The 25,551-nt window shown below is 34.2% G+C and overlaps 1 protein-coding gene across 1 annotated transcript; it reads right to left on the reverse strand.

The window, feature by feature from the left end:
* Positions 1-602: 602 nt before the first annotated feature.
* LOC133324358 (neurogenic locus Notch protein) lies at positions 603-23,566 on the reverse strand. Its single transcript, XM_061533205.1, has 7 exons — positions 23,540-23,566; positions 9,625-9,856; positions 8,940-9,178; positions 8,538-8,619; positions 1,135-1,614; positions 929-1,062; positions 603-855 (listed from the first exon to the last, which is right to left on the reverse strand). The coding sequence occupies exons 1-7, from the start codon at positions 23,564-23,566 to the stop codon at positions 610-612; spliced, it is 1,440 nt and encodes a 479-aa protein (XP_061389189.1). The 3' UTR covers positions 603-609.
* Positions 23,567-25,551: the final 1,985 nt, after the last annotated feature.

Genomic DNA, 25,551 nt, shown 5'->3' on the forward strand with positions numbered 1-25,551 from the left:
TCGAAAATCATGTAAATTGGTTACGCAATCGAGGTATGATTTACGATTTTATGGTCAGAGTGTAATCTGGACACCTATTGTTTTCAACGAAATCGGACCGTGTTATCTCTCAAAGCAATGATTCCTATAAGGTGCAGCGTCGATTTATGACCAAGGGCATGAAGTAGCAACAGTGCGACTGGTTTATTGTCTTATGTGGCCAGACAGTCAAAAACCATTCATACCCATTATACTCGAGGAACTAAAATTAAAACTCGTTCCTACGACAGAGGGGTCTACGATCCGAAAGTCTTACTCGGTCAACGCCTGTCACCTCAGCCCATTGTGTAAAAACAATAGCAAACCAACAACAAAATTAAAAGTTTTTTACTTTTACAATATTTTTTTTTATATTTACACATAAGCGTAACAATGAATTAGCAATAAATTAATATAAAATCAAAATATAAAGAAGAGGTTACATGAAAGTAATAAGAAAAATCCTACATTGAAAGGTAAGGACATAAGTAATAATAGACATTAGCCAGACTACATAAATTACACGTGACAAAGAAAGTAAAGATAATGACTGTGGGTGGTATGGCAGTTTAGAAAATTTGTAGGTTAAGTCTATTTGCCGCATGTATTACAGCTGCCAGTTGAATCGCTGTAATATTTGGCAACGGGTTGCGTGCGGGATTGGCGGCAGGATACTAAGGCATCACCAGTGAAACCATGTGGGCACTTGCAAACAGCTAAATGTGATTTTGGTTCACAGATAGCACCGGAACCGCATTTGCCAATGCAGGGATTGACACATTGATAATTAATGCAGGCTTTGTTATCGGGACATTCGTTGTTGCTCAGACATTCACCCTGAAAAATACACAACAATGGAATTTAATATTTAATTCCTCCTCCCAAAAAAATATCGTCTAATTAAACATACCCTTGTACAATGGGTCAAAGGATTTCCAGTATAGCCAGGCAAGCAATTACAAACAGGACGTTCACGTCCAGTATTGTCATGACCAGGAATACAAATGGCATTGGTGCCGCATGGATTGGGCTCACAGAGATCAGCTAAACATAGAAATAAAAACAAAATTAACAAAACTCCAACAGCGTCTTCTTTCCACCACAACAACAACTTACCCTTGGTAAATGGACGACAACGAACAAAAGGATCACCAGTCATGTCACGTGGACAACTGCACACCGGAGTCAAACCTCTTAAATTACAGTCGGCACCAATACCGCAAGCGCCATCACATGTATTCTTGCAAATACCATAGAAACAAGCTGGCTTATTAGCTGGACAATCCGAATCACCATAACATTCGGGACGACATTCCGTATATGGACTACCAATATAACCCTTAGGACATTCACAGACAGCACGATGACCACTCACTGAACTGCAGGTGGCTCCAACACCACACTGGGTACAAGCGGGAACACACTTGAAGTTACTGCACATATCACGTGAACTACAATCACCATCATGATCACATTCATGACGACATCCGCTCAAGGGATTACCAATGTAACCATTCAAACAGGAGCAGGTGGGTACACCATTAACAATTTCACATTTTGTATTTTGACCACAGGGACTGGGATGGCATTGTTCCTCTAAAAATTGATTGCAGAAGAGTATTTAAATTAGAAATATATTAAAATTATTTAAGAAATAAATGAATACTAGGTCTATTTCAATCGAGAGATGAGTAACGGTACCCAAACTTCAGATAAGGAGAGGATGTCACCGATATGTCGACTTCGAGTAGAAGGAATATTCATGATGGGGCTGATTAAAAACAAATACACCATGACTTATAGCACGGAAAAGTGGTTCCCCGCAACCAATAACACAGTGACACATTTTTCAACTTTAAAATCTTGAACCAATCGAGACCCCCAAAATCTTGAAGCTTGTGATGGTGAAATAAAATCCCTAGCTGGGTTTTGTGTGATTTTTTTAAATTAATTTTTAAAAATTCAGAACTGGGGCGGATTTTAGCACAATTTTCGAATAATACGTACTTATTATTGAGTCTATATCTCGTGAACTATTCGAAATATTGCTTTTCTCTCTTAAGCAATATTTTCCTCTTAATTAGATCTAAAAATTTTCTCTTGAGATAAAATCAATAAAACAACAACATCATACTGAAAATAGCACAACTGCAAAAAAATTAAAATTTAGACATACTTTTTCCATGTTTTTCACACTTATTTCAGAAACTGCTACTGACTCGGACAAACAATATATGACAAGAAGATAGCCAATAGCAAATCAAACAACTCTTCTTAAAACCCCGATTTCATTGGTTGACTCCTTCACATAGTTATAGCCTCACAAATTCATCAAAATGAACCAAAGAAATTCACTCCCAATTGTATGTTTATAGAAATAAAAATTGCTATGCTTTTTTCAATAAATAGGTACAAAATTGAAGTAAAAATTAAACATGGAACAAGTAAGTTGAAATTTTAATTTTCTTGCAGTTGTGCAATTTTCAGTATGATGGGGTTGTTTTATAGATTTTATCTCAAAAAAAAAAATTTAGATCTAATTAAGAGGAAAAATATTGCTTAAGAGCGAAAAGCAATATTTCGAATAGTTTACGAGATATAGATATAGTATTATTCGAAAATTGTGCTAAAATCCACCCCCAGTCGAATATAAAAATATAAAAAAAATTACCTAATAATGCAAAACCCAGCTATATCCACCATCACAAGCTTCAAGATTTTGGGGGTCTCGATTGTTTCAAGATTTTAGTGCTGGACAGTGTAATAATTCATTTCTTTATCCTGATCCTTCGATATTCAGGAGACGAAATGGATCAAGCCTTTTGCGTGTGTGTAATAAGTCTTAAAAAGCCAGAACTTAGGGAATATTTATTTAAATTTTGAAATACAATTTTTTAAAGAAATTCACACCTTTTAAGAATTCGACGCTCCATATAACTACAAAAAACCAGTAAGGAAAGTAGGAAAGTCGGACTGGGCCGACTATATGATACCCTTCACCACTTTGGGTATATTGTACATATGTATCCTTACATTTGCATGCCAATGTACCCTCGAAGGAACAAACTCATGTCTTTCTGCAACCTATGGCAAATTTAATTTCATTCAGGCAGTTTTAGAGTCGTCTGCGTACCATGGAAAAAATTTATGAACAACGATTTATAGCTACACGCTATTCGGTACGCCGCACTGTTAAAAATTTAATTTCAATCAGACACCCGTTCGAAATACATATGGAGACTTATTTCAGTACTCTTTGCCAAATTTCGTGCGAATCTTAGAGTATATAGGGACTTTGGTGCATTATATACCTAAAATCGGACGAAAATATATATGGCAGCTATATCTAAATCTGAACCGATTTTCACAAAACTTACCACGCATCATTCCAGACTTAATACAGTACGCTGTGCCAAATTTCGTGCAAATCGAAAGTATTATAGAGACTTTTGTGCACAATTTACATTAAATCGGACGAAAATATATATGGGAGCTGTATCTAAATATGAACCGATTTTCCCAATTTCAATAGGGTTCGTCCTTTGGCAAAATAAATGAGCTGTGCCAAATTTCATCCAATAAATGCGACCTGTACTTTGTCTACAATTTAACATGGACAGACGGACCGGACGGACATGCATAAATCGACTTAAAAAGTGATTCGATGCATATTCTCAAAAGGAACCATGGGTATATCTCGATTCATTTTGTCTGTTACAAACATATGCACAGAGTGGTGAAGGGTATAAAAATACCTCTTTAAAACTCCACGATGCTCAAGAATTTTAATTTTTGTAAATTCCTTTGAACAAAATATTTGTCTTAAATATAATAAAACTATTATTTAAAAAATCGATGTTTATTAAGTGTTCAGAAAAAAATATTCTTTAAAAAAACGAAAAATTTTTAAATATCTATGGACTTTAAAAAGACAGAAAATATTCTTAAAAAAAATCCACGCCTAATTAGCCTTCCGAAAAAATATTCTTAAAAAAATCCACGACTATTTAGTCTTTATAAAAAAATATTTTTTACAAAATCCACCCAGAAAATAAAAAAAATATTCTTTAAAAAATTCTGCTTATTGCAGCCTTTACTCGCGGTATAATTGTGTACAAATTATCATTTGCCCTACGAAATATTATTTGAAAATATTTATTAAGTGTATTGTATATTTGTTTACGTGTGTAGCACTGTGTAATTTAATGTAAACTATTTCTCATAAAATAGATAATAATTGAAAAAAAAACAACATTTAATAATATATTTTATAGATTTACTTTCACAACACCCACAATCTTAGGTAAATTACTAATAATATCGTAAACCCCTACCGGAACTTCGTATGCTATTGAGATAATTTACGTAACATTTTATGTAAAATTTGTTATTGTTTACATTTTCTATTTTTGTATTGTTCTATGTAGGTTGTAGCTGGTGTAAATGTAGGTTGTTGATTCAGTTCAAGAGACAAAGAACTATTCATATATATTGTTCAGGCGATGGCTTATATTATATAATGTAAATAATTATTTACGTTGCAGATAGATAAAAAAGGCGCCAGCATATTTGTCGATATTATTTAATGATTTGAACAAAAATTTAAAATAAAAAATACATTTGTATACCTCACTGTCTGTTTTTATATATAGAACCTAAGTCTACCCAATTGGCATTTGAATAGATGTAAATATGTTTTTATATTTAATTTCATGTTAATGATTCTCCTAAGATCCTCCGTATGGCCGAACGACATGATGAGCTTGGTTGAAATCTTTGGAATATCTCTTAAATATATTCAAAGTGACCAATAGTATCATATAGTCGCTACTGTCAGACTTTTTTCTTTTCCTTACAGTTTTTTTGGTGATTCCTCCATCACGTAATTATTTTTTGAATTACCGTATATTTAAAACTTCAATTTGAAATACTATTAAGGAAGTTCTATATTCAAACAATTGAAAGCTTCACAAATGCTATTATATAAATAATATTGATTTTAATTGAATTTCAACAGCCAATATAAATAATAAACATTTTAAAAATCCACATGTGCCATAGCTATACAAACACAAAAGTATAACCACTTCTCTATAAATGACCTTGATCTTGAATTGTATCAATGAATCGTTTTTTTAATACAAATCACATACACCCATTCATTAATTTATCCATATTCGGATGTCATTCATTGTTCGTGAACAAAAAAATATATATTTTATTATTGCATCAGTGTTCTTCTCATTTGAACTTGTTGTCCCCGTAACATCAACCCACATACGAAAGATTTCGAATGTATCTTGTTATTCCACTAGTATTTCACAAGAACCAGAACAACATCTACAACTGTCATCACAAACAAAAACAAGTTAAACGTTTAAGGAAATGCATTGTATAACATTGTATAACGTAGGCAATTGTCGAACGGTCATTCTTCTTCATTTTTTGTTGTTGTCACCAGTTCACCTTCATTAATGCAACATTTAACCTTTCATTGTGTGTGGATGTTTTTGTAATGCAATTTAAATTTATTTTACAAAAGACTTAAGACACAAACACTAGGACCTTGCGTATGTGTCTTAAGTCTTTTGGTGACTACTGTTTTATCAGGGAACTATTAAATAACACTGTGCGACAAGATTTTGGGGTTAGAAAATTTCTATTGGTTACGAAAAACCTTGGGGGTGTATGAAAACTTCAGAAAATATTGGCTATAGGTTAAAGTTCGGAGATATGGCGTGATCATTTGTTTACATAAAGAAATTGCTTCGTATCTTAATTGGAAGCTATTGTGTGGATTTTTTGAGGTTCGAATTTCGTATCTTAATTGGAAGCTATTGTGTGGATTTTTTGAGGTTGAATTTCGGAATGCAATTACCAATATCACAAAACTACAAAAATGTTGCTCATAAAATTTTCGGTAAGGTTCCCAAAAAAAGGTAGCATATGAGAAAATATTATCCTCAACTTTAGTGACGTATGTTTTAATATATTAAGTATGAAAAACTGTCGAATTCATCTCAATTATTTTCTAAAAAAATACTCGTATGTAGTTAACGCAAATACGAAAAAAACCGTAAGGAATGTAGTAAAGTCGGACGAGGCCGACTATATGATAACCTTTACCACTTTGGCTATATTCAAGAGATGCATCCTAACAGACCTCGCATTTTTGAAGGGCCATTGATATGAAATTTAACTAAATTAAAAATGTGATCTGTGTATGTAAAACGACCTAACCCTACGATCAATAGCCGGGTACATCTGTTACTTTTTATATTCTCCACCATATTATGAAGGGTGTATTAAGCTTGTTTTTTTCGAAATAATCATTTCCGACCCTATAAAGAATATAATTTTGATCAGCGTAAAATTCTATGACGATCTATGCACATCTGCCTGCATGTTGTAATCACTTTAGCCTCTAAACGAATTGAGATATATCGCCTAAATTTTATATAGAGTTGTATTTTGTCTGCAGACAGGTCAAGTTCGAAGATGAGCTATATCGGTATACGTTTAGGCATAGCTCCCATATAAGCGTACTCCCAATTGTCGGTATTTTGGGGTATTTCTTGAGCCCGCTATTCCAGTTGAAATACGCTGAAATTTGGTACAATGGGTTCTGATTGAGTACAAAATGTCTCCACTAAATATTATAAGTTTCCGTCAAATTTCTCTGGTAGCCCCGATATAATGGTGCACTAAATTTGTTAAAAATTGGACGAAAATATATAAGGGAGTTATATATAAATCTGAACTGATTTCAATAAAGCCACACGTTAGGCAATCCTAACTTCTGTACGTTGTGCAAAATTATTTGCAAATCTGCCTAAATTTTACTCCTGGTGCACCACTTACTAAAAATCGGATGACAATATATGAGAGCTATATCTAAACCTGAACCGATTTCAATAAAAGTTGGTACTTGTTAGGGTATCCTAACTTCAGTACGTTATGCAAAATTTCGTGCCAATCTGCCTAAATTTGACTCCTTGGTGCACTACTTACTAAAAATCGGACGAAAATATATATGAAAGCTATATCTAAATCTGAATCTATTTTTACCAAATGGGGTTCGTCCTTGGGACATATAAATGATCTGTGCCAAATTTTATCTCATTCGGATAATAAATGTGACTTGCACATTGTTTACAATTTAACATGGAAAGACAGTCTATCTCGTTTCCTTTTACATATGCACAAAGCATAATACCCTGTATCACAGTGTGGTAAATGGTATACAACAACTCGACTAAGACAGAACCGATTTTCTAAATTTTTGAAACGGATATTAAGAAAAAACACGGTTTTAAAGTCGAAACCTATTTCCTTTTTTTAACATAGCGAAATCGCTTTAATTAAAAAAAGCGAATCTAAAAAATGTCAAACGACCGCCATTTTGTTAATTTTTGGGCGAAGTCAATAATCCTAGTTCATACTAGAGCCAGGCATGCACCTTTACTAACACCCTTGGGTTTTTTTTGAAATCGTTTCAAATGTTGATATAGCTCTCATGTATATTTTCCGTTAGACGTTAGATTGAGACGAAATTGAGCTCCAAACTAAAATGACGTTGTTGAAATCGGTTCAGATTTTGATATATATCTCCAATATATACATTTTCCAGCGATTCGGTATTTCGGAATCTTGAAAGATGAAAACCATTTTTGCAGAAAATAGTCAATATATATCGATGTTTTGACTCCGCCGCATTTTCGGCATTTTAGAAGGTATGGTGGAATTCTTTTAGAGCAAAATCCTAAATTAAAGCGATTTCGCTCTGTTCCCGGTTTCTTGGAGTTTCACCCTCCTCAACAGTCAAAATCTTTTATAACGACATATCGACATATGTTTTGACATAGCCCCATAATATTTTTCCCGAACCATTTTTGGTATTTGGATTCCTAAACGAGTTTTCATACCAATATTCAATATAGGACTCTGACCGCTTTTTTCTAAACCTAAAACATTTTCATAAGTTCATATTTTAATCTTGTCATCATTAAAAGGTTCCGACCTATTTTAGGTGTTTTTATGGTCCTGGTCGCATTTTTTAACCAATGTGGTTGCAATTTGCCAATCCATGTTCTTAGTAAAAAAACTTATTGATAGAACTTTTTAATATAAGTCTTTTGTATTTTCATGATACTATACATCGAAGTGACTGTTTTGACAATCTGGGTTTTAAAGGATAAACAATTTATCATAGAAAATAATTAATATAAGTCCCATATAAAGGTTCCGCTCATTTTAGTCATTTTCAAACTAAAACCTCGTTTTCCGATGTGGTACTAATTTATAACTTGGTGCTTAAATACTTAGTGGCAGAACCTTCTTTTTATATAAGTCCCACTCTAGTATTGGCATCTTGAAGGTCCTAAACGAATTTTCCACCATACCAGTCTGTAATGTGGTATTTTGTTTGTTCATTTCTCAGTAGTTGTCGACCGATATAATGTATTTTATGTGTATATGTATTTTATATGTATAGCTTTAAAGAATATTGAAAAACTTACCAGGATCAGATTGACGACAGGAAACAAATGGATCACCATTGAAGCCTGGTGGGCAACTGCATACGGCAACGTGATTTCTGGGCTAGAAATATAGAACAGAATAAGAATGAAATAAGATCACATAAGTTAATAATAGAAATACTCTTAAAGCTGTTCTGTAGCACATTCAGTTGGCGGGATACTTTTTTTAAAGCGGGAGACACATACGAAGTTTCAGGTCTGGCCTGTTAAAATGACATTGTATAGAATGTCAATTTATATCAGAGTCAAACTTGATTTTGGGCGCCGTTTTCTTTTATTATTTTACAATACAGGAAGCCAACTTAACAAGCCAAGCCTGAAGTCATCTCATGTGTTCTCTGATCGAAAATTTATTTAAAGTTTTATTTATTTCTCACTTACCTCACAATTGGCATTCGATCCGCATGCACCAACACAAGGATTAACACAACGACCATTTTGACACTGTAAATCACTGCGGCAATCGATGTTGTCCAAACATTCGCCACGATTGCAATGAGTCAATGGGTTGCCACTATAGCCGGGTGGGCAGGAGCAAACAGGACGGCCGCCTGCTGTCTCCTGACAGATGGCATTGACACCACAGGGATTGCCATGACAGCCATTAACGCGTAAATCAGCTATATTGGATAAAATGAAATTTTGCCAGAGGGAATGGAGGGGGGAGAAAAAATGTGCAAAAGGTGTTTAGGTTATTATTTGGTTAAGCACACACAAACTAAATAACATAAAAACAATTACAATAAGTTTAGAATAGTTTAAGTTGGAAACACAGAGATAATAGTGGTGGATAGTGGAGAAAGGTTTAAGATACTATTATGGGAAGTTTATAGCTACAATTATTTACACATACAGAGAGATGTACACAGAACATTGAGAGTTCTTTCCTAAAATTCTTAAAGTGCAAATGTGATTTCTGTCAGTCTTCTAAAAATAATATATACATAAATACATATTTTAGTTATAGTTTGAAAAACAGAAAAAAATCATTGAAAAAGTGCTCTAGAAGTGCAAAAGTGAAATTTTGAAAGTAGGCCAAAAATTGCGTATTTTGTTCTTTAAATACCACGTGAATGTGTATGATAAATTGGATCCCGGTAAACTAATCTCTCCACTGTCGTTCCATCGGCATATGTATAATACGTACGTCCATCGTAGGAGCATGTGCTGCATGTTGCACGTTTAGTTAACTTTTTATCTTCGACCGCGGTCGAATTACTAGTTTGTAATTGTTTATCCTCAGCATGGATACAGGCCAAGATGGCGAGTAATAGTACGGCTTTGAACGCCCTGGACATCTGAAAACAAGAATAATACTTAAATTAGTATATTTAAAAAATAAGACAAATTAGGGGGCCTTGAAAATATTCGAAATATAACAAAACCGAAAAAACACTCTATGATCGAATCCAATGTTATGTTGATTTAGCCATGAAACATCTTGGAAATTTTAACACAAACATCGTTACTACTCCCAGAATAGTTGACATTGGAATGGGTTTGGAATCGGTTCACGATTCCATTAACATTCCGGGTTCCTTGAGGGTTAATATATCATCCCATATAATATCCCATTGAAGATCCCAGGCACATTTTCTAATCAAAGTAGTTGTCACTCGACATTCCCGATTCATTGAAGTTGAAAACCCTTTGCAGAAATAGTTACTTATTTTGAAATAGGCCTTTATGCAGATTATGAAGATGTAGACCTTTATGAAGATCCAGTCCTCCGGGCTTTGGTGCATTTTTCAAACGACTTCCCAGGGTAAAAAACATTTTCGCTGAAAATATTGAAAACATGTCCATGTGCAGACATACATGTGCTCGTATGAAGGTCCCATCCCATTTTATGTATTTGTATTACCCTAGACGCCATTTCCCACCGAAGTGGGTGTTATTTAGCATTCCAAGTATTTGGGGGTTGGATACAATTTTTGCAGATAATTTTATGTATTTTGATGGCCCTAGGAATATTTTCCAATAGGAGTGAGTGGTATTTGACAATTCGCATGATTTTTAGTAGAAACTTTAGGGGATTTCATTTGAAATTCCACGAAGAAAATATAGGTCCTATTTACATTTTCCAACCGACGTGGATTTATTAGGATTTCAGGTTCTTGTAGGGTGATTTTTTGTGGAGTAATGTCAATATTAGTCCATGTTCATACATAGGCCTCATATATGGGTCCTAGACTTAGTTTTGAACCGAAGTAGTTGCAATTTAACATTCCAAGTTTCTTGGGGGATTCAAAAAACTTATTTACAGAAGTTTTTGATGATTGATGTTTCTATTCAAAATTTCCAAATTATGTTTCTGTTTCAGATAATAAAAAACTTCCTAATAATTTACAATAAGAGTCCCGCCCCATATATTCTATGCCCACCTGATATAGTTTTTATTTGTTTTAATATGTTATTTTCTGCCCGGATAGATCCTCGAATGTTTTTTTAAGTTTATAAATTTTTGACGGATAGTAAGACAACCATGCCAACTATAGAGGAATAAGTCTCCTTCTCATTGCATATAAAATGTTATCCAGCTATTATTATTGGACCATACCAATGCGGCTTCAGGCCTGGCAAATCCATCATTGACCAAATTTCCAGTCTGCGCCAGATCCTGGAAAAATGTCCCACGAAAACACACATCGACACATTCCAACTATTCGCCGCATTCGATAGCTCTATCCCTTCAGGGGTGCTTAAAGCAATGTCAGCGTAGGATAACTTTAAGTGGCACAAGGTCAGGAGTAAAATTCGGAAAGGACCTCTCAGAGCCCTTCAGGTCGTGTGACCTGTTTAACATCCTGCTGGAAAAGGTCATGCAAGACGCAAAGGTGAACAGAAATGGTAATCTGTACACCAAACAGCAAATGTTACTCGCCTATGCCGATTATATCGACATAATGGGTCGAACATTGCGAGCGGTAACTTCCACCTTTGAACGAACTGAGGAGTCTTGGAGAATTGCAAGAAATCAGACGAATATATATAGGAGGTATATCTAAATCTGAACCAATTCAACTTCATACACATTATTATTAAAATAAGATATGCTGTGTAAAATTGTGTCTCTCATGTGAAATTTGAACTCTAACGTTGTCGACAGACACCCGAAAGTACATACACAAATGATTCTATTTAAGAAACTATAGAAGTTACGCCAAAATTATTAAAAAAAATCAATGCTTATAATTTTCATAGACCCACAATTATTAATTCTCCAAAAATATTTAAAACCTAAAATATTTAAAATATTGTAGCTCCTATAATAAAGTTTAGAACATGCCAGAAACCCTTAACTAGCAAAAGTGGGTTAATACTCTACTTATGCAGATACAAATCCACTTTTTATTAAATTAATAATGTATAAATCAGTGAATTAATTATTCATGAACATCATGATTCAAACATTTGCTCATTAATCGATTTAGAATATATCTATCTCCGATAATTACTATGGTCATTTTCATTAATTATTACTTCAGTTTTCATATTATTCATTTACGCCCACTCTGTGATATATTTTTTTTGTGTTCATTATTTAACTAATGCTTCTAATGAATTCACACCTTATTTTTTCGAACCGGAACAAAGTAAGATCTTATGATGACGATTTGTTGTTTTTGACTTAATTTGCATATTTATTTATTTTTTGCTCGAATTTCATACGATTAAGTCACTCATTTACTTGGTAAGTTTCGGAAATATTAATTCAAAAATATTTTTGTGTGTTTTTAATTTAATGTTTTTTTTGATTCACTTTTGTTGATTTAAGTTAAACATTGATGTAATCGATATGGAAACAGAGTTACTATGACAAATGAATTATATTAAATTAGAATAAATAATATGCATATTGATCCGAACAATACGAAATTTCACATAATGGAACCAATATTTTATGACGGATATGTTTATTCTGGTAAGTTCCAACTCAAAATATGAACAAGATTACAAGAGGAAAAAATATTTTTGTGTGTTTTTAATTTAACTTCCTTGAAAGCGGCGAAGAGGGCTGATATACGGAGAAGACAGAGCCAACCTGAAGTTAAAGGAAACTGTCATTAGAATCCATCGATTGAGGGCGGTGAAGCTGGATCTTTTGTAAAACCCATTCTAAGGTTAAACATTGCAAAAATGTAATCGATAATGGTTGCCGGGAGGCGCTAAACAATACAGTAATACCAGAATAGTGCGTGCGGGAAAATGACAAATGAATTATATTAAATTAGAATAAACGTAAACCTTCAAAATACAGAAAATTTATGGGTACCGTTACAATACCAAAAAAGTGAGCCGATACGAGTAGTGGTAGTATATATGCAAAATTATATAGCGATCTGTAGTATATGCCTTTTAAATATAGCGATCTGTATCATTTTATCAACAGACCGAGGATAATGGATAGATCGACAAGTCATTGTACTCTGACCAATATTATATACACTTGTCCGACATGGGGAGAAATTTGTCATCTCTGCTGTGGCTACCTTTTTGATAATCGGTAAGTTCATATCAGGCAATATGCGGGGTTTATTGATGCCCTTGCCGGGGATGGGGTAGCTCTGTTTTGGAAGCTAAATACAATAGAAGCATTTCCATTTAACTTGGAAGAGGAAAGTCGAGGTCTGTATGCGTCACTTCTCACTTCAGGCGCATCAAGAAGCAATGCTCAGGCTGCTTTGAATGCGATCATAAATATCCTACCATTTTATTCATTAGTTCTGTTTCAGGCAATGAAGCTCAAGGAAATGGAAAAAAAGGAAATTATCTCTCTTGCTTCTTACAGTGGGACACAATTATGTAAATCAATTTAAAGCAAATACAAATCGGACACCCGTTGATAATTTGATTAAATATCTAATAAACATGAGGAAATCTGAACCGATTTCATCGAAACTTGTCACAGGTTAGGTGATTTCAACGAGACTTGCCAGAGATTAATTTATATTAACAACAGTTCATTGTACAAAATTGTGTGGCAATCGGTCAGGTCATATCGATATCAATAGGGAAGGAAATACCTGACACAAATTCCCGTTAATACTACATTTAAACCTTTTTTAAGCATTAACCATCGTTAGATACAAGACTGACAGCCTGACCTTATCTGGCACACATCCCATCATCATTTACAGTTTTGTCAAAAATATTAGTTCCGTTCCAGAAACTAAAAGAATCTAATATTGATTTTAAAGTATTGCCATTTAATTTTGGCATATTTACTAGATTTGTGTTCACGAACTTTTCAAATTACTTTGTACTCTATGAGCGATTTTGAAAATTTTCCATTTTAATAGCTTTACTATTAAAAAGTACTGGAACAGACCAATTGTTATGTTTGATTTATCAAATCTAATATCAATCCTCTATCAATATTTTTGTCATCCTCGAAATATTCACCGGGGACCCCATAAAGTATATATTCTTGATAAGAATAAAATTCTATGTCGACTTATGCACGTCAGTGTGCCTGTCTGGCCGTCCGTCTGTTGAAATCACGTTAGAGATCGCAATATTTAAGATAGCTCTGAAATTTTGTACAAACATTAAGATAGCTCTGAAATTTTTTACTCCTAGGATGTTTGGTATTACAAATGGTATTTATAGGTCCACGTTTTGGTGTAGCCCCCATCAAGAACTCCAAAAAGAAATTTTATACATGTTTTATACATAGGTAACCTTTGAAGTTTCTTCTAAAATGTTTAAAATAAAATCTTAAAACCCAGTACATCATAACGAAGAGTCCTTTAGTTAAATTTAAATTTTTTAAAACCTCGTTTTTTGCATATTTTCAATAACACCATTGTCAACTTAGTTAACATTTCCGACATTGTAATTTCCGCAAAAATTATTTGTAATTTATTTTATTTTTTCCAAAATTAGAAAACATTCAAGTCATGTTCATTGAAGATGTTCAACTTTGTCACAACTGCAATTTTATATTTTTTTCAATTACTCACTAAACAAATAAAATAAAATTTATTTGTGTTTAACAAATATAGAACTTTAACCAGAATAGTCGCACATTTTGTTGTTTTGTGTGCGTGTGTGTAACTTCATTTAAATGTTCTGTTTGGGTTTCAAATTTATTTTCTGCTCACGAACTATTCACTGTACGTATTAAATGACAAGTACAATGTCCATTCCGATTAATTTTTTATTAGATTAACACTTTACTTAATGGGACAATTATGCGTTTTTTACTAACACTGGCTAGGCCAGGGCAGCCCCTCTTGCATTTGCATTGAGTCATTCCGACAAACTTACCATTTCGTTTGGATTTTTTTTCTACTTTTTTATTTTAGTTTTTCGTTTTATCTTATTTTTTGTTTAAAATTCCCGCGACGGCGATTTAAATGTTTCGATATCGCCGTTTAGCGAATATTGAACACTGATCTGTTCTCAAGTTAAGCACCGGCTTTTATAAGCATTTGAGTGAGTTGTGTGTTGGCCCGTTGTCGCCCGGGCCAAGTAGTGAAACTATGAGAGATTGTTGTGACGTACGAGTCAGCAGCAAACTCTAAATAAAAAAAATAACAACAAAAACAATTTAACGCACAGAAGGCGTCTTGAAAGCCATATTCAGATATTTTCTTAAGTAAAAATATTGATTGTTTCAGATATCACACAAAGGGAAGAGTAAATGTTAACAACAGCCAACAAATACAACAAAAATATATTACAAAAAATAAATAAACATTTAAATATTTTTTTTTATTATAATACTCGTAATGTTCATTTATATAAAAATTGCTACATTGTCTGTGTGTTTGTCTGTCACATATCACCACACAGTACATCACCATGATGAGTAGAACTTCCCATAGACGGGTGCCCAACTACCATCGCATCAGCAGCACCAACAACAACAACAATCACACAAAATTACTTATCTACCAAACAGCCAAGCAACCAACCAGTATGGCTATATCATCATTGAATTTGGGTGAATTAATTTGTATGCGTGGGCTATGCATGCGAGATATTCTCTAATTTTGCCAGCATTCGTTTACTTTCTTGGAAGTGATTCGACATTTTTTGTTTCTAATTTATTTGTAAATCAACTTTTTTATTCTATATAGAATTATTTCTCTGTATACCAGTAAGGCGTCGCATTAAGAGCCATGTTAACATTGTCAATTAATTAAATTGTCCAAAAGGAAAACATAAATAAACTGATTTGTAAGAATTTACAAGTTCGGCGGTAGTTTTAGTTGTTTAGAATATACATTTAAGTTACACTAGCATACACATGTTCTTCTACAGGTCATATATAAAACTTATGCATAAAGTCCCAGTGGGAAAAATGTGAACATATTACATTGATAATCGATTTAGTAATACATTACAATCATTAGATTATATAATGTATCCGGCCGATCATAACGCCTTTTTCACTTGTTTTGAGATTTGTCCTAAAATCGCAAAACTCAAAATGTGGACCGATTTTATCGATATCAGGCCATCACCAACGTACACATGATTTTATTTCGGGGTGAAAGCTGCTGGTTCAATATGAAAATTGACATTGCAGAAAAAATATTTCTATTTGTCGATTTCTGGAGGCTGTTACATCGTGTAGGAATTACCGTACAGTTGGAGTTGTAATTATTTATACCGAAAATGTGTAGGTATCACAATATGGGGGATAGTTCTAACTGGGGGCTGATATATTATATTTCATTCTCGAACCTTTACCTTGATATCCCCCGATGATAGAATGATTAAAACCGATGGCTAAATAATCTTAGAATTACATAATTCTAGTACAGAATCTATACTATACAAATCAGATAACTATTTATACCCTTCACCAAACTGTGGTGCAGGGTATTATGTATTTGTGGAAATGTTTGTAACAGGCAAAAGAAAACGAGGTAGACACATGGTTCCTTCTGAGAATATGCATATAATCACTTTCTAAGTCGATTTATGCATGCCCGTCCGTCTGTTGATATTAAATTGTAAACAAAGTTCAGGTCGCATTCATGATACTAATTGGATGAAATTTGGCACAGCTCATTTGGCCCAAGGAAGAACCCTATTGAAATAGGAAAAAATCGGTTCAGATTTAGATATAGCTCCCATTTATATTTTCGTCCGATTTAAGACAAATGGTTAACCAATAGCCCTATTCATCATTCGTACTATATTGAGTTTTGAATGATATGCGGTTCAGATTACGATATAGCTTCCACATATACATATATATTCGTCAGATTTTATAAATTTTGCTATAAATCGTTTTCCATAAATTTGTCCCATGATACGCAGACAGTTCTAAATCTACCCGATTGAAATTAAATTTAGCATAGGTTGCAGAAAGACATGAGTATGTTCCTTCGAGTAAGCAATGACATACAATTGTAAGGATACATATACGCCCTCAAGAACCCCAAATTACCGAAAATTGGCGGTACCCTTATATGGAGGCTATCCCAAAAAATGGGCCTATATTCATAATTTTTGTGGAGAGTTTTGGTAAATATCAAGAACTCAAAATAATGGGGGCTACCAGAAAAAGTGGTACCCGATAAGAACCCAACGTAGCAAATTTCAGCGAATTCGGGTGAAAAACTTGCTCAAGAACCCAAAATACCGAAAATTGGTGGGTACCCTTATATGGGAGCTTTGCCTAAACGTTGACCCATATATAACATCTTCGAACTTGACCTGCCTGCAGACAAAAGACAACCCTATGCAAAATTTCAGTACCCTTTCTCAATTCCGTAAGAAGATAGCGTGATTACCACAAACGGACGGATGGACATGGCTATATCGTCTTAAAATTTTACCCTGATCAAGAATATATATATTTATATACTTTATAGGGCCGGAAATGAACATTTCTATGAGTTACAAACGGAATGATAAAATGAATATACCCTCCATACTATGGTAGAGGGTATAAAAAGAAATAATCTCTCACTACACTGTGGTACAGGGTATTATGTCTTTGTGCATATGTTTATAACAGGCAAAAGGAAACGAGATAGACCCATGGTTCCTTTTTAAAAATATGCATAGATCCACGTCCACGTATTTTTGTGAGCAAACTACGGGTCGCATTTATCATCCGAATTGGATGAAATTTGCCTCAGCTCATGTATATTTCCTAAGGACGAACACTATTGAAATTTGAGAAAATCGGTTCAGATTTGGATATATCTGCCATATATATTTTCCTTCGATTTTATGTAAATGGTGCGCCAAACTCCCAATATTTGTCCGATTGAGACAATATTTTGCATGGCGTACTGAATTAAGCCCAATTTGATGTGAAGTTTTGTAAAAATCGGTTCAGATTTAGATATAGCTCCCATATATACCTTCGTCCGATTTTAAGAAAATGGTGCTCCAAACTCCCAATTGTTGTCCGATTGATTGAGACTATATATGTAATAACGGATGAAATTGAGACTAGGATAGAGTGGGTTAAATTTCATTGAAATCGGATCAGATATATTATAGCTCCCATATAGAGTTTCGTCCGATTTTATGTAAATGAATCACCCCAATTTTTGTAAATGTAGCATCAAACTTCTAATTTTTGTCCGATTGTGACGAAATTTGTCATAACGTTTAGAATTGAGACTAGGATAGTGTGTTCGAGCAAATGATTCACAGAGGAGCTTACGTTTGGTGGCGTTACATGAAATATTGCAGGGAATATTAAATTTAATCTTGTTGAAATCGGTTCTGGTTTAGATATAGCTTGCATATATTTCCATCTGATTTCATCTAAATAGTGTACCCAATAACTAACGTTTTTTTTTCGTTTATTGGAAAAAAAACTAACGTTTTTTTATTGGAGTTACAATAACGCGTATTGGTGTGTGTAAAATATATTCATATGAAAATATAACCCCTATATACTTTCGTCTGAGTTCATGAAATTTGTGCACCAAATAATAAATGTTTCTCCTATCGAGATGAAATTGTGGACTGCGCAGTGTGCTGCAGAATACTAGATGGCGTATGCCACGGTTGCTCGTGATTTACTTATAGCTCCCATACAAACTGTTGCTATATATCAGAATGGTATATGTATGGTTTCTTCATTGGTTCAAATATCTATCTAGATCACACATTTAATTTCTCCCGTTTCCAATTCAATGGTCCTCCAAAGATGCTAGGTCTGTTCTATCTACAGGATATTGCATATATTAGTATCCTTTGTATGTACCCAAAAGTGGTGAAGGGTATCATATAGTCGGTCCCGTTCGACTTTTGAACTTTCTTTACTGGTTTAACATTTTATTAAATAAAGTAATAAAATATGAAAAATTAAATTTTTTGTAGATCAGTGTATTTTTTATTCTAGTTACATAATATACATAAATTTACATCTGCCTTAATAGTAAATTCCACATTTGGTAATTTTTAATATCCGAAATGACGTTCTTTACTAATCCAATTAGTTAATGCCAAAAACATAAAGAAGCAGTAGTCATTTCTTTTGCTAATATAATCTGTCAAACTACTGGTAATTAATAAAATATTTATATAGACCATATTATATGAAATGTAAACGTCATAATTTCGTTTCGTTTCGTATCGTTGTGTCGATTACAGATTCTGTGTTGTCTAAAATATAATTTTTGTCTTTATTTTTTCGTAATATTTACTCAGACAGCCTTTAATTTTATTTTTAATTCTCATATTATAAAATTGTGAAGACCGTATCTTTGTATCGATTACAGATTCTGTGTTGTCTAAAATTTTATTTAATTTAATTTTTGTTTTGTTTTTTTAGTTTTTAAATTTATTTTTTGATTCCGATCTTACAAAACATTTTTGATTAATTGTTATCTAGATTACAATGGAGGGGCTTAACGCAACTTTAACTCCAAACGAAGAAATAATACCGTTCATTTATTACTATCCAATTTAAAATAGGATTATCAGTCTGTTATTTTTAATCGTAGGCTTTTTGTTATATTTATATTTATTGTCAATTACTAACAAAAGTCATAATAATAACAAATGGACCGTCTAAATTTCACTGCCTTGCCTGAAGATACAATCTCAATCATCTTAAGTTATTATGGGAAAAATCAAAGAAATTCGATAACACAAAAAAAAATATGTGTGGGCTTTTAATGTGAGTAGCACGTTTAAGAATTAAAAATTCTATAGCATGCAGTGTCGAGTATTTAGTCACCCTACGAGGGTAGTTCGAAAAGTTCTTAGCCTAGCACAAAAAGCGCGGTATAAACAGAAAAAAAAGTTAAGTCTTTTGGAAACTTTCATCTCTGTTATGAACACATATTCGATCTGGCAACTCCTTCATATATAAACAGGTGTTCAAAAAAGACGCATCCGAAATTTTTTATAATGAAGACACGCATTTCTAATTTAATAGTTGGAGGATGATATGGACCAAATATTTAATTTTTGTCGGTTTCTCTGGTCGCTCTAGAGGCCACAAATATGATCCGAACATTACGAAATTTTACATGGAGAAGAGGATTGGGCCAGAGAATATGCATACCTGCTTTGATAAAGATCGGTCATTATTTAGCGGGTCAAATGAACCCTGACTTTTGTGTGAAAAATTAAAAAAATTGTATTTATATATATTTACTCGTAAAGCATATAGACCCTCGAAGTTTATAGTGTATCCAAGAGGAATGGTTGACCTTCAAAATGACTCCAATTACATTGTCGTATGTACTCGGATGTGGGAGTTACACTTAAATATTTACAGTTGCTTACGTATTCAGATATTATTTAGTAACCCATTACCACATTAGAAGGCGGAAATATAGCGCTGATCCCTTTAAAATTTTCCATGAAGTTCCAATTATGGTCAAAGACAACGCCTATAATTTTCGATGATGATCACATTAAAATTTTGGGATGAAGTGGACCGAATACTTAACTTTTTGTGTGTTTTCTAGTCGAATATAGGCGAACATCACAACACAACCCACTGTGAAGGGAATCGAAATAAACATCCGAGATCCGTGGTAGTTGGGTAGGGTATCGTATGGTCGGCCTAGTCCGACTATACTGCTCCGCTCACTGGTTCTATTGTAAAAAATTGTGGGTTCATATTTTTCAATATGCATATGGATTAAATTTAGAGTTACTACGAAAAAACGACGTAAATTTCGGTCAGGCGGAATTTTTATATCCTCTAGAGTCGTTTGCGTACAATGGGACAAATTTATGTAAATCGATTTAAAGCACTGTTCAAAATTTAATCTCAATCAGACATTCGTTCGAAGCTATTTCTGCATTTGCACCAATTCAACAAAACACAGTAACGTCATTCTAGTCTCAATTTGATACGTTGTGCAAACATTCTTGTCAATCTGACAAACATTAGGAGTTTTGTGCTCCATTAAAACAAAATAGGACGAAAGTATATACGGGAGCTATATTTAAATCAAAGCCGATCAAAAGAAATATAGGGGCTTTGGTGTCCATTAACATAAAATCGACGAAAATATATATGGGAGCTATATCTACATCTGAACCGATTTTCACGAAGATAATTTCAGATACAATTTAGTACGCTATGTCAAATTTCTTGCAAATCGAACAAATATAAGGGCCTTGGTACTCTATTTACATTAAATCGGACAAAAATATATATGGAAGCTACATCTAAATCTGAATCGATTTTCACGAAATTTGACACACGTCACTCTAGACAAAATCCAGTACACTATGCAAAATTTTGTGCCAATCGAAAGATATATAGGATCATTGGTGCACAATTTATATAAAATCGGACGAAAATATATATGGGAGCTATATCTATATATGAATGATTTTCACAAAACTTAGCACACATCATTCTGGCCCTAAGTTAGTACCATATTCCAAATTTCATGCAAATCGAAAGATATATAGGGACTTTGGTGACCCATTTACTCAAAACAAACGAAAATATATATGGAAGCTATATCTAAATCTGAATGATTTTCACAAATCTTAGCACACATCATTCTGGCCCTAAGTCAGTACCATATTCCATATATCGAAAGATATATGGGGACTTTGGTGCTCAAAACGGACGAAAATATATATTGCTTTATCTAAATCTGACCCGATTTTTTTTTTGACACACGTCATTCTAGACCAAATTCAGTACACTATGCAAAATTTCGTGCAAATCGAAAGATATATTTACATAAAATCGGACGAAAATATATTTATGGGAGCTATATAAATATCCGAACCGATTTTCACGAAACATCATTCTAACCCTAATTCAATACCCTATGTCAAATTTTATTCAAATCGAAAGATATATAAGGACTTTGGTGCCCCATTTACATAAAATCGGACGAAACTATATATGGGAGCAATATCTAAATCTGATCCGATTTTCTTCAATTCTTATAGTGTTCGTTCTTGGGCCAAATAAGTTATTTGTGCCAATTTTCATTCAAATCGGATTATAAATGCGACTTGTACTTTGTTTACAATTATCAGACGGAAAAACGGACGGACATGGATAAATCGACTCAGAAAGTGATTCAATGCATATTCTCAAAAGGAAACATGTGTCAATATTGTTTCCTTTTGCCTGTTACAAACATATCCACAAAGACATAATAATGACATCGGCAATGTCAGACGTATTTAGCTGCAGCGAAGATGTCTCACGCAGAAGGCGAATGCCACCAATTACATGGAAAGATCAGGTAGAAGAGAACATTTCATTCAAATTTGAACTGCTGCTCACAAGACCGACGCGCCTGGAAATCTTTTTTAAGCTCGGCTTATGGAACAAATGTTTTGTCACAAGCCAGCTAACTAATGGGTCGATTACGGATGGCAATTATCGTTTAGTTGCGTTGCCAGTTGCCAAATTCAGTTGCTTCACACCCAAATGTAACACGCGGCGTGCGGACTTTTGGTCAAACCAAAACCACTATCGATGATGTGTGGAAGGCCATTTCAGAAGACCTTAACTGCTATGGCCCACCAACACGCATTCCAAATGAATGACAGAAAGTGGCGAACATCTTCTTTTGGGTCCATGATATGTACGTGTGTATCATCAATACATCCGACAACACCCTGGAACTTAGTTTTCGAATAAAAAAATTTATTCTTCCCTTTTTCCTCCTCCGTTAATTTGGATACAATCAAAATTTTACACAGTTTTTCCTCTATTAGCCGGATAACTTCGGCGAAAACCACCGACATTGTCGGTTGAGCCATGCCAAGGTTGAAGTCATTGCTATGGGACTTTTGAAAACTTCCCTCCACAAAAAACATCAGAGCTGCACACATTTTTAAGAGAGGAGGAATTGCTGTTGACCGCCAGGCTTTTCGGAAATCAGGGTTTAAGGCTTCATCTATGTACACAACGGCATCTTTTGGTAGTCGAAAATACGCCTTCAAGCTAATATGAGCAGTTGATTGAACATTTCTCTAAACGTCAGCATCTACTCACAGAACTGATGGTAGTTCTAATAGATTTATCTCTTAAATGCCTTCTAATAAATGACACACCTTGAACATAATTTTCATCATCAAAAAATAGTTCCACTGAGCTTATCATCACATATAATTAGTTTTTCTGAAATATTTTATTAATTTTTTTGTTTGTTTACAATATTTCTAGTTGTAGAAATGTCAAAACAGTATTATCGACAGCAACTGAGAAAAGTTGATATTCATAATGTTATGTTTTATTTCAATTGCGTTGCCAGTTGAACTCGCAACTGGAGTTTGGTTGCTTTTCAATTTCTATACTATAAAACAACATAAAGCCAGCTGAATTTCAGCCTATAAAAAATGAGAGCTGAATCCTAAGCCATTAAAAACTTCAAACAAGAACAAAAATCGAAATAAAAATTTAGAAATTCACTTAAAGGACATCTTTGACTTTGTATGTATGAATTTGAAATCAATAAGCACTATTTCATAAAACAATGAAATATCTTTGATATTCAAAATAAGGCAGATTATATATGGATGTGCATTTACTACACCTATTTGGCGAATACCTTGATAATATTTTCCGTACAGATCATTTTGACCAATTAAATGTTTAGTTATTTTTTATTTATTTATTTTTTTTTTGAGAAAATATTTATTTTTAGAAATTTCTTAATCCATAAAAACACAACACATATTTTTTGAAACATGTTACCCCGCACTATGTATGTCATAAAACAAATCAACAATTATTCGTAAACATTTTGCGTGGGATCGATTGATACGCTGGCATAAAATAAACAAATAAAAAATATAATCAGCATTTATATGCATATTCAATGATGCCGATATATTTTTTGTACATAATTTGTATTAATCAAATTATAAAATTTGAAAAAAAAAACACAATCATGACAAACATAAGTAGCCAATGATTATAAATCCATCTACGGCCCGGCAGTTTGTTATTAGGAAATTTGAAGAACATTTGTTAACCAAAACTTAAAATATATATTTAAAGTTAAAGACATTAATTTCTAGTTTTTATAAATATTGTAATTAATTTCCTTTGATTTTACGGTGATTCATTCGATGTTTATTAGAGTGGGTACTTTTTTTTTGAAAAAACATTTATGAGCGTTAAAACGAAAATTGCGATCTATTTTGCTTGTGTAACAGCGACTATCCATCTCCTAATTGACTGTAGCGCCTAGGGCGGCTAACGAAAATGAGGCGAGGCCTTTACATTTGTTGTTGCAAAATCATGGACCAATTTTGAAAATTATTTGATAGGATTTTTTCATCATCCTGGAATGTCATACATTATCTGGAGATGGATCCTGAACATCCGAAATGCAGAAAGGCCGCAAGCTGTATGGTACGTGTCGTGTGGTGCTAGTAAACATGTTGGGCAGATGTTAGGCATCGAGCCATCAATTCGTGCCCAATACCAATTGAACCGGTTGCACCATCCTGATCATAGCTAAGACGGCTCTTGATCGTCTGAGCATATTTATGATTCTCCTCTACTGCTATGGATGGTCATTGAGTATAGCATTCATAAAGTATTGTTCTATTTCCTCGGTGACATTCATAGTGGACCGGCCAGACTTTCGCTTTGGCTTACTGCGTTTCTGCATAAAAGAGGCCTCTCCCAAACGGATTTTTGGGGGTGCGGGATGATGGAAGAAGATGAAGCATATACTGACGGAATGCTGTTACTATGAAGACATTAGAGATTTAGCAATCATGGATATGTCGAATGGAGGGTCTATGTGGGATTTCAGTTGGGTTCTTGAAGACGATCGGACCCTTAGTTACTTAAAGGAGGTGGTTCTCGTGCGTTTGCACCGGGTGGTGGTGGGTTGGTGCTCCGCTAGTCGGTGGTTTTTGCTGCATTAGTTGGCGAGGAACGAGCTGGTTTCCTGTGGCTGTTGCGTGTGTTTTTTCATGGTTCCACTGGTTTTCATAATGTTCACGCCTCATGTGGATGACATGACGGCTGTCCCTGATGGCGGTTTTGTTAAGTGTTTGTGTTGTCCGTTGCCGCGGTCTATTGGTCCGTGAGGTCAGCATGTTAATTGTTCGGACCTTTCGTTACTTAGAGCATGTGGTCCTCGTGCGTAGCCCCCTTTCAGGTGGGCTCGGTTATTTGAACCGGGTGGTGGTTGGTTGGTGTTCCGCGAGTCGGTGGGTTTTGCTGCATTAGTTGGCGAGGAGGGAGCTGGTTTCCTGTGGCTGTTGCGTGGGTTTTTTCATGGTTCCACTAGTTTTCACGATGTTCACGCCTCATGTGGATGTCGTGACGGCTGTCCCTGATGGCGGTTTTGTTAAGTGTTTGTGTTGTCCGTTGCCGCGGTCTATTGGTCCGTGAGGCCAGCATGTTAATTGTTTATGTTCCTTGTTCTTGCTCATCGTTGCTGCTGCTAGTGACAGTGGTAAGTGCATTGTGTCGTCTATTTTGTATTGGGATACCAGCCCGGACTTGTGTCAAACATGGAGAGGTTTTGGTCTCCGTCCTGATCGGTGGTTATTAGTACCGCGGGTGTCAGGTGCCCCTTGATATGTCGATCCAGACTGA

The sequence above is a fragment of the Musca vetustissima genome, unplaced genomic scaffold (assembly GCF_032173495.1).
Source record: "Musca vetustissima isolate MV318-11 ecotype Yass unplaced genomic scaffold, APGP_CSIRO_Mvet_v1 utg39152, whole genome shotgun sequence".
Lineage (NCBI taxonomy): Eukaryota > Metazoa > Arthropoda > Insecta > Diptera > Muscidae > Musca > Musca vetustissima.

What these genes read in the sequence shown, in the direction of transcription:
- LOC133324358 (XM_061533205.1), bottom strand. Translation starts at nt 23,566, where the DNA reads ATGATCTGTACGGAAAATATTATCAAG. An exon ending in TTATCATACACATTCACGTG is followed by an intron (nt 9,179 to 9,624) that starts GTATTTAAAGAA and finishes TATCCAATATAG; the next exon opens with CTGATTTACGCGTTAATGGC. An exon ending in GATCGAATGCCAATTGTGAG is followed by an intron (nt 8,620 to 8,939) that starts GTAAGTGAGAAA and finishes CTATATTTCTAG; the next exon opens with CCCAGAAATCACGTTGCCGT.